The sequence below is a fragment of the Emydura macquarii genome, unplaced genomic scaffold (genome assembly GCF_026122565.2).
Source record: "Emydura macquarii macquarii isolate MOO-44397 ecotype Brisbane River unplaced genomic scaffold, CSIRO-AGI_Emac_v2 contig_2237, whole genome shotgun sequence".
NCBI lineage: Eukaryota > Metazoa > Chordata > Testudines > Chelidae > Emydura > Emydura macquarii.
The window spans coordinates 9,998-20,210 of record NW_027132374.1 but is presented as its reverse complement, the minus strand read 5'-3'; the positions used below and the strand labels follow the sequence as shown (position 1 = coordinate 20,210).

At 45.0% G+C, this 10,213-nt stretch overlaps 1 protein-coding gene and 1 pseudogene across 1 annotated transcript; one reads left to right on the top strand and one right to left on the bottom strand.

The window, feature by feature from the left end:
• The first annotated feature begins 206 nt into the window (after window positions 1-206).
• On the top strand, window positions 207-1,148 carry LOC137161026 (olfactory receptor 4D2-like). Its single transcript, XM_067560029.1, has one exon. The coding sequence runs from the start codon at window positions 207-209 to the stop codon at window positions 1,146-1,148; it is 942 nt and encodes a 313-aa protein (XP_067416130.1).
• A 6,625-nt stretch (window positions 1,149-7,773) lies between these two features.
• Window positions 7,774-9,121, bottom strand: LOC137161024 (olfactory receptor 6N1-like; annotated as a pseudogene).
• Between the last annotated feature and the right edge of the window lie 1,092 nt (window positions 9,122-10,213).

Below are 10,213 nucleotides of genomic sequence, written 5' to 3'. Positions count from 1 at the left end.
CTCTTCTTCACTCCCAATGACCGTAGGGCCTGCTGAAGCAGGGCTGCCCCTCCCTGAATTTAGTAAGCTAAGAAAATTCCTAAACAAAATTCTGTTTAAGAGGAGTTAACGTTGACTTAATATTAGTAATTCAAGGAGGGAGTAATAGGAACTTCTTCATGTTAATTATTACCGTTCCCTCTGTAGACATGTTTTGAGGCTAGTCAATGGAACAGCACAACTTCACCTCCATAGTGACAGAATTTGTCCTCTTGGGCCTCACCCAGAGTCCTGAGCTGCAGCGATTCCTCTTCGTCATCTTCTTCATAGTCTATGTGACAACCTGGCTGGGAAACGTCACCATCATCACCACAGTGATCACCAACCGTCAGCTCCACACCCCCATGTACTTCCTGCTGGCCAACTTGGCTTTCCTAGATGTCAGTGACTCATCGGTCACTGCTCCAAAATTGCTGTTGGGTCTCCTCTCCCAGCGCACAACTATCTCATTCAAAGAGTGCATCCTCCAGATGTTCTTCTTCCACTTCATCGCCGGTGCTGTGATTGTTGTTTTTGTGCTGATGGCAGCTGATCGATATGTGGCTATCTATAAACCATTGCGATACTTGACTATCATGAACCAAGGTGTGTGCATGGGGCTGGTAGCAGGGGCGTGGCTGGGTGGATTGACTCACTCTGCTGTTCAGATTGCACTGATCCTCCAGCTTCCGTTCTGTGGTCCAAACATCCTGGACAATTTCTACTGTGATGTTCCGCAAGTCATCAAACTGGCCTGCACTGACACCTACTTGGTCGAGTTGCTGATGGTCTCCAACAGTGGGATGCTCATCATAGTAATGTTCATCATCCTGCTCGTTTCGTACACCGTCATCTTAAGGAAGATAAAGAAACACATCACGGACGGGAAGCACAAGGCTCTGTCCACCTGTGGAACTCAGATCACAGTCGTGTGTTTACAGTTCATACCCTCCATCTTCATCTACGCTAGGCCCTTCCAGAAATTCCCCATGGACAAGTTGGTCTCAGTCATTTTCACTGTAATCATCCCGATGTTGAACCCTATGATCTATACGTTGAGAAATGCCGAGATGAAAATGGCCATCAGAAGATTAATAAGCCAAATGCTGTCCTCAGGGAGGAAACTATAAAGACAGAATTTATTTTAAATGATCTCTTTTTCCATTTTGTAATAATTAGCCTACATGAAATTTCCATCAGATTAATATTTTTCATTCATAATTCCTATTTGTGACATTAGGAAAAAATGCATTGGTCAGCCTCTTAGCATGAAGTTTGTTATATATTCAGCTCCCAATTAAGTTGTTAATTCCTTATGCATTCTATTTGACCCTGATCTGGGGATCTTTCCCATTTTCTCAATTGGAAGGCTTGCTCATACTTTATTTCTCCATGCTACTAATGTTGGTGGATCTGCCCTTCTCCAAACATGAGCGCTCACTGAACTGGTTACTAGCAATAACTGTGAATCAGTCCTTCCCTGAGTCAGTAACCAACTTTGTGCTATAGTTTTTAAGATCTATAGGTGGCTTGAATTTAGTGATCTTGAAAGGTCTGTTTATTTTCTTCTAAAATGTTTTCTTATTTCTGTCTGATTATCTTAGGGCATTGCCAGCATATGAACAGACAGGCCGCTATTCCTCCACATTTTCTCTAGTGTGTTTATGACTCCATTTATTATATATTTTCCTGAGCTTAAGTAGAGTGAATTACCATAGATGAAGTATTTGGTAACAATTTGTGTGGATAGTTACACAAATAAATGTGTGTTTAGCCTTCCTCCAGATTTTTCCCCATTCTTCCAAGTAATATCTGGTTTTAGTTTCTTTCCCCAATTTTCCAAGCTTTTGGCTTCTAGTTATGTCAGTAACCATTCATTCATTGTACTTGAGAGTTTCAGTCCATTTCAGGGATTCCCCACACCTTCCCCCATCTCCCCTCCATGACGGGTTCTGTGTGCATCTCTTCCTGCCCTCCTTCAATACGAGGGTCCCCATCCTTCCCCCGTAGCAGTGGTTCTGTGTGTCCCTTCATTCCCCCTCTCCTCCAATGGCAAAGGCTGTGTGCACACTCCAATACCCACCTTTCCCCCTAGTCCTTCCCCTACTTATCTGTCTTCTTTTTCTATGGGTAATGCAGGATGTCAAGATGTTAAACTCTATTGGGCGGAGATGAGATCAAGTATTGTTAGGCTGGAGGGCTTTAATGGTGACATGAACCAGTTGTATGATCTATTGACAATTGCAGAAGTGGTTGTAGATGTGGCTGGGTGAGTCATATGGCAGAATCATGTGGCCCACTTTTTATCCTCTTTTGGTTTCTGATTTCCCCAAAATCAACAGGGTTCTGGCCATTGGTGCCTAAAACATTCCCTGGAATTTTGGAACTGATCAAATGTGCAATTCAAAAGTTATCATATAATAGACAGACACAAAGACGGGGAAATGCCGTCAAGTTGAGGGTAAGGCCTTCATAGGCTTGGCCAACCATGGGGAATCAGGCTCTTTGAGGTATATTTCCCATTATTTAATAGGTCCATCACAGTTAATATTCTACTAAAACTTGGGCTTCCTACACTGGATTATAAAACTTGTAGTCGCAATTAAGCAAACAATGGTATATTTGTGTTTCCCATGTGTGCTTTGATTGTATTAATTTCTATAAATTCATTAATACAACTTACATGGCTGATGGTTGTATGCCCTTTTCCTCATGTACTTTATATATGTCATTTGACGACAGTCTTTGAATTTCTAGGTTATTTCTGCTTGGTGTTAATCAGGGAAGGGAAGTGGCTACCTCTTATCAATATTAAATTTCACTTCCCAAATGTCGCTTCCCAAATGTCACTTCCCAAATGTCACTTTCCCAAAGGAAAACTGAAAAAACAAAAACTCATTATTTTTAGATAAAAATTCCATTAATAGTTATTTAAAAATAACTACTTTCCAAAACTTCTGCAATAAAACATGTTTTTCAAATTGTTTAGTAATCTTATGAAATATTTTTTCCCAGTCAGCTCAAAATGTATAACTTTAAGTAGTTATACTGGGCTTGTTTAGTCTGCAAAAGAGAAGAGTGAGGGGGATTTGATAGCGGCCTTTAACTACCTGAAAGGGGGTTCCAGGGAGGATGGGGCTAGGCTGTTCTCGGTGGTGGCAGATGACCGAACAAGGAGCAACGGTCTCAAGTTGCAGGGCGGGAGGTCTAAGTTGGACATTAGGAAAAATTTTTTTACTAGGAGGGTGGTGAAGCACTGGAATGGGTTACCTAGGGAGGTGGTGGAATCTCCATTCTTAGAGGTTTTTAAGGTGAGGCTTGACAAAGCCCTGGTTGGGATGATATAGCTGAGGTTAGTCCTGCTTTGAGCAGGGGGTTGGACTAGATGACCTCCTGAGGTCCCTTCCAACTCTAATATTCTATGATTCTATGATTCTAGTTCCATCAATGCAGCTCCATTGTGAAATTTAATTAAATTTAAAAAAAAAGAAAAGACCTCTTCTTACTCCACAGATCTGCAATCCAGCAGTATCAGAACTGGATTGTCAGGCTCAAAATAAATTGTATTTGTTTTACTCCCCCTGGCTCCACTGAGCCAACAGAGCTCTGAGATGGTGACTGGATGCTATTTCCAGCTGAAATATCACGAGACTTATTAAGTCATTTCCAGCCTCTGGCCCCTTTGAAAAGTGAGCGACTCATCCAGGATGCCCTTGGCTCAAGATGGGATCTTCGAAGGCATGAGCTGGGCTCTGAGTTGGATTACCAGGTGTATCTCACTTAATAATTTCCCCCTGTTGCGGGGGTCTCGGGCACTGGGGCTCCCCTGTCCCCCCTATTCTCTGCCTGTGGCACATAATCATCTAGTATCTTGTGGGTTGTCCTACATTGGTCCAATTTCAGTGGCTGGGTTTAGTGTGCGGGCACTGGGTGTGTTGGTGGCTTACGCTGCCCAGGGGTTCAGACTAGATGATCCCTTCTGGCTTTAAACCCCATGACACCAGCCAGAGGGCACAGGAGGACCTGAGGACAGCGTGCCAAGGATTGTTATTGAACAGAGAGCTCTGAGGCCAGGGTGTGACAGGGAAGGGGCAGCCCAGGGAACTCTACAAGCTACTGATTCTTTTATGCACCATAATTTACAACTGTCCTGGGGCACCACCACCGTGGGTGGAGGAGATTGGGCCCTTCAGGGACATTCGGCGGAGGAAGACCTCTCTTCCCTCCGGTGTGCGCACGTTGCTCAGCAGGTTAGGCGCCCAGAAGCCTGGCATGGGGCACACAGGGCACCTGCTTAGAGGCAGAAACTGATGCACGTAGGGTAATGTAAGTGCAGCATGAATTAATTTATGCACAGCCGGCATTCAGGGGCAGCTGAGCGGGGCTTTTGTGAATCCCAGAGGGGCCAGATTCTGGCATTTAAATTGAAGGTGCTTCAAGTGGAAGTGAGGCGCCTAGGACCTTTGGGCTATAGAGTCCCAGGGGGATTCTCAGAAGCATCCAGGCTCTGAATACTCATTGAAAGCAATGGGAGTTAGGCACCAAGATGCATTTGAAAATCCTATTCGGCGACTGGATACCTTGAAAAGATTTGGCCTTTCTGTGCAGACGATCTAAGCTCAGGTACTAACATGGCCACCCATTCCCTTAGCCTCTGAGCCCCTCACCATCTTTATTTTCATTAATTTACAGAGGGGTAAACTGAGGCACAGAAGACCTGATTTTCCAAGCTATTTAGGCCCCTAAAGATGCAGATGGGGGCTTAATGGGATTTTGGAAAGCACTTACAGTGAGCTAAGCACCTAACTCCCCTTGATGTCAGTGGGAGTTGGGCACTAACCTACTTAGGCACTTTTGTAAATCCCAAGAGGTGCGTACATACCTTTGGAGATCTGGCCCAGGTCTCACACGTCTCCCACATTAGCATCCTAACTGTCCTGCTTATGCTTGTTTTTCATTTTAGTTTAAGAAAGCAGATCCACAAACAGGGACCTATGCACAAGGTGCATTTGAAAATCTCCTTTACAACCACCCTGTAGCATCCCAGACCCCAATAACATCTGAAATTTACTAAAGCAGTTTGCAGATGTCAGATGACAAACACTGATGAGATATGCCTGCTCAAATACAGAAATGAATTATAAGCCCTGGCTGGGATGATTTAGCTGAGGTTAGTCCTGACTTGAGCAGGGGGTTGGACTAGATACCTCCTGAGGTCCCTTCCAACTCTAATCTTCTATGAATCTGTACTCAAGATTGTAACTCTTTGCAGTCTGCTTTGGACTTAACTAAGGGTTCTCACAAAACTGAGTGACTGGGCAACAAAATGGCAGATGAAATTCAATGTTGATAAATGCAAAGTAACGCACACTGGAAAACAGAAAATGGTGGGGTCTAAATTAGCTGTTACCATTCAAGAAACAGATCTTGGAGTCATCATGGATAGTTCTCTGAAAACATCCACTCAATGTGCAGTGGCAGTCAAAAAAGCTAACAATGTTGGGACTAATTAGAAAAGGAACAGATAATATCATATTGCCTCTATATAAATACATGGTACGCCAATATCTTGAATATTATGTGCAGGTCTGGTTGCCCCATCTAAAAAAAAAATATTGTAATTGGAAAAGGAACAGAAAAGGGTAACAAACATTATTAGGGTTATACAACAGCTTCCATATGAGGAGAGATTAAAAAGACTAGGACTTTTCATCTTAGAAAAGAGACAACTAAAGGGGATATGATAGCGGTCTATAAAATCATGATGTGTGTGCAGAAAGTAAATAAAGATATGCTGTTTACGCCTACCCATAATACAAGAACTAGAGTTCACCAAATGACAATAATGGGCAGCAGGCTTAAAACGAAAAAAAGGAAGTATTTCTTCGCACAATGCACAGTCAACCTGTGGAACTCCTTGACAGAGGATGTTGTGAAAGCCAAGATTATAACTGGGTTCAAAAAAGAAGCTCATGGAGGATAGGTCCAGAAGCTGGGAGTGGGTGATGGGATGGATCACTCGATGGTGACCTGTTCTGTTCCTTCCCTCTGGAGCACATGGCATTGACCACTGTCAGAAGACAGGATACAGGGCAGGATGAACCACTGGTCTGACCCAATGTGTCCATTCTTATCTTCTCCCTTTGAGACGCTGGGTGGAGCTGGCAGCAGCAGAGCGGTTTCTGCCCTGCAGGGCCACGTGCGGGATCCCTCCCCGATGACCGTTTTACAGGCCCAGTCCCAAGAACGGACTCCGTTCTACGTGTGCCCTGGCAAGCCCCCAGCTGGCTCTGCACAGTCCCATTGCCCCTGTCTTGTGAGTCGACCACTTTGTTTGCCCCACCTCCCTACCCCCGAGGGCCCCGGTGAGCCTGGTGCAGTTGCTTTGCCAGTGCAGATCCCAGCTGGGCTGAGCCCATGTAATAGCTATGAAGCTTACCTAGAGAAGTGTCCAAACGTCACTGCTGGGGCCTGGCTGTTTGCCTCCGGCCCCTGTGAGTGCTAGGGGGATGGCTGGTTTGCAGAGGGATATAGACTCATAGACTTAAAGGTCAGGAGTGACCGTTGTGATCACCTAGTCTGACCTTCTGCATGCTGCAGGCCACAGAACCCCATCCACATGCTCCTGTCATAGACCCTCACCTCTGGCTGAGTTACTGACATCCTCAAATCATGGTTTAAAGACATCAAGTTACAGAGAATTCACCATTTACTCTAGTTTAAACCTGCAAGTGACCCGTGCCCCGTGGTACAGAGGAAGGAGAAAACCCTCCAGAGCCTCTGCCAATCTGACCCAGGGGGAAATTCCTTCCCGACCCCAAATCTGGCGATCCATTAGAACCTGAGCATGCGGGCAGGACCCACCAGTCAGACACCTGGCAAAGAATTCTCTGCAGTGACTCGGAGCCCTCCCCGTTTAGTTCCCCATCTCCGGCCACTGGAGGTATTTGCTGCTAGCAGTCACAGATTGGCAACACGCCATTGTGTATGCAAAGATGGCAATACGCACAATCTGAGGTATGGCAGATTTCCCAGGTTTATGTCCCCACATATCCTGCCCCAGGAGTTGGTATTTTCATCACCCAAACATTTATTTTGATCAAAAATGGCTTTTTAATGGTTTTACAAATTAATTACAATTGTGTCTCCCCTCCGCCTGGTGACCAGCTGAACACGCCATGATGGGAACATTCTTACGGCCACCTCCCTCCCTCGTCCTTCCCCTTGGTGGACGACACTGACCCGAGCTCCACCAGGATTCTCTATTGTGGTGTAAGAAAGGGGCATAAGACAAGTAGCAAGTAACATGACATCACTCTTACGTTTTAGTTGTGTTAGACTGTCTGATTACCAGCCCTTATTATCTAGCATAGAGAAACCATGAAGAGGGGACATAAACAGGGATTTACTTGGCTAGTTAGTGGATTTTGTGGCTTAGACGATGACAGCACTGTGCACGTTCACATGCTGTGCACTCTTCTCACACAGGGTGAATGTTGAGCCGACACCATGGGGAAAAATACCATCGTACGGCATGTATCGGTGCTAAACGTGGAGAGGGACAGAGCTGTCCTCAGCCTCACTTTCCTGGGTGTTGTGTTACATGGACACAGCATGGGACCGTAAACACCCTCGGTAACTCTCAGCAGATTATCTACGTATTTTCCACATTAGAACTGATATTTCCAATGGAAGTTTCCAATTTCATTTGAATGGGGTATGATTGGTTAAATCACCAGGCAGCTTTGATAAACCTCAGTTTAAATTATTATCTCGGAGTCTCTGCATGGTTCTGTGAAAGCCACATTTATGGACGGCTTTGCTTAAGGCTGCCTTGACCTCCCTGTTTCTCAGGCTGTAGATGAGGGGGTTTACCAGGGGAGTCAGGACCGTGTAGCAGAGAGAGAACACTTTGTTCAGCTCTCGCAGTGTGTCACCTAGAATCGTAGAATCATAGAATCATAGAATATTAGAGTTGGAAGGGACCTCAGGAGGTCATCTAGTCCAACCCCCTGCTCAAAGCAGGACTAACCTCTGCTATATCATCCCAACCAGGGCTTTGTCAAGCTGCAGCTTAAAAACCTCTAAGGATGGAGATTCCACCACCTCCCTAGGTAACCCATTCCAGTGCTTCACCACCCTCCTAGTAAAAAACTTTTTCCTAATGTCCAACCTAGACCTCCCTCCCTGCAACTTGAGAGGCTCCTTGTTCGGTTTACCAGAGGCCTAGCCCCATCCTCCCTAGGTAGTTAAAGGCCGCTATAGCAGAGAGAGAACACTTTGTTCAGCTCTCGCAGTGTGTCACCTCTCAGTAGCAGGTAGACATTAATTAAGGCTCCATAGTAAACTGTCACCAGAATGAGGTGGGAGGAGCAGATGGAAAAGGCTTTTTGCTTCCCGGTGGTGGAAGGGATTCTCAGGATGTTGGCAATGATAGACGCATAGGATGTCAGGTTAGCAGGAATGGAGGCAGGGCGAATACACAGATTAGGATGAAATCCATCAGTATGACCAGGTGTGTGTCACTGAAGGAGAGTTCCGTCAGTGAGATGGAGTCACAATAGAAATGGTTGATTTCATTCGGGCCAGAGAATATTAACTGTGATAGGAATAAGACAAAGATGGTAATAGCCAGACAACCATTTAACCAGGACCCAGCAGCCAACTGGAGACAAAACCTGGTGTTCATAAGAGTTGAATAGTGCAGGGGTTTACATATCACTAAATACCGATCGTAAGACATTGCTGCTAGGAGATAGCATTTGGTAGATGCCAGAAAAGCAAAGACATACAGTTGTGTGAAGCAGGCATGGAATGAGATGACTTTGTCCCCAGTCAGGAGACTGGCCAGCACCCTGGGCAGGACGGCGGAGGTGTAGCAGGTCTCCAAGCAGGACAGGTTACCCAGGAGGAAATACATGGGAGTGTGAAGGTGCCGATCAGTCACAACAAGCACCACAATGAGGGTGTTTGTGGCCATAGTTGTGATGTAGATCACTAGGAACAGCAGGAAGAGAAGAATTTGCAGGTCAGGGAGTTTCCCAAATCCCAGGAGGATGAATTCCAGAACGGCGGTTTGGTTCCTCCAGTATGTGTCTGCCATGGGCTGAGTCTAGGAATCAGAAAAGGAACTGTGCAATTCAATCAGAAGAACATAGAGTTAAAAGTTAATCAAGTCTTGTGAATTATTTCCAAAAATATTCATAAACTCCCCTTCCTCTCCCTACCTCAGACTGAATTTTAAGGCTAAATGTTGACTTAAGAGCAAATGGCCAGGAGGCTCAATTCAAGAACAGATTATTTGTAACCATGCAGACCACCCTCTGCTGTATCAGATCAATAACTACAGTAACAACAGTCCATTTCTCTGGTAGCAGAGTACTAAAAAGGCAGATCAGAGCATTTCTTTATCTGCTATCGTATCCCATCTGGTGACTTACAAGAGCTTAACAGGGATGTTAAATGCTGTATTTCGCTTCTGGCAATGGCCAGAATCATGCCCTACCTCAGGAGTCAAAATCAATAAATACATCAACGGAAATCTGGCAGTGAGATTTCCAGTGCAGTCTAGTGTCCGTAGGCACCGATCTCCTATGAGAATTACAGTAGAACATCAGTTACGAACACCGTGGGAATGGAGGTTGTTCATATTCTGAAATATTCATAACTCTGAACAAAACCTTCTGTTTGCCCTTTCAAAAGTTTACAACTGAACGTTAACTTAATATAGCTTTGAAACTTGATTATGCAAAAGAAAAATGCAGCTTTTAACCATCTGAATTTTAACACAGTACTGTGCTGTATTTGCTCTCTCTCTCTCGGCTGCTGCCTGATTGCATGCTGCCAGGTCCAAACGAGGTGTGAGGCTAACCAGGCAGTTCGTAACTCTGGTGTTGGTCACTCTGAAATGGAAAACAATCTAACTATATATCTTGGTGTAGTCAGCATTTCAGTGTCCAGGAGGAAAAGGAACAATTTTCATCCCTTGCACGAGATGCATTTATTACATAAGTTATGAAGTGGAGTAAATTCTTCCTTAGTTCATGGGGTGGTGATGGTGACGTGCTGAGGGACTGGCAGTGCCTTTCCTGTTTCCTGACATTCACTTTGTAGCAGTAATAAAATGCAGCTCTTTGGAGGGAGGATCTTGGGAAGGGGCAGAACCAGGCTGACGTGCAGCCCTAACCAAGGAGTG

Excerpts from the sequence above, each read along its gene's own strand:
- LOC137161026 (XM_067560029.1), top strand. The coding sequence starts at position 207 with ATGGAACAGCACAACTTCACCTCCATAGTGACAGAATTTGTCCTCTTG.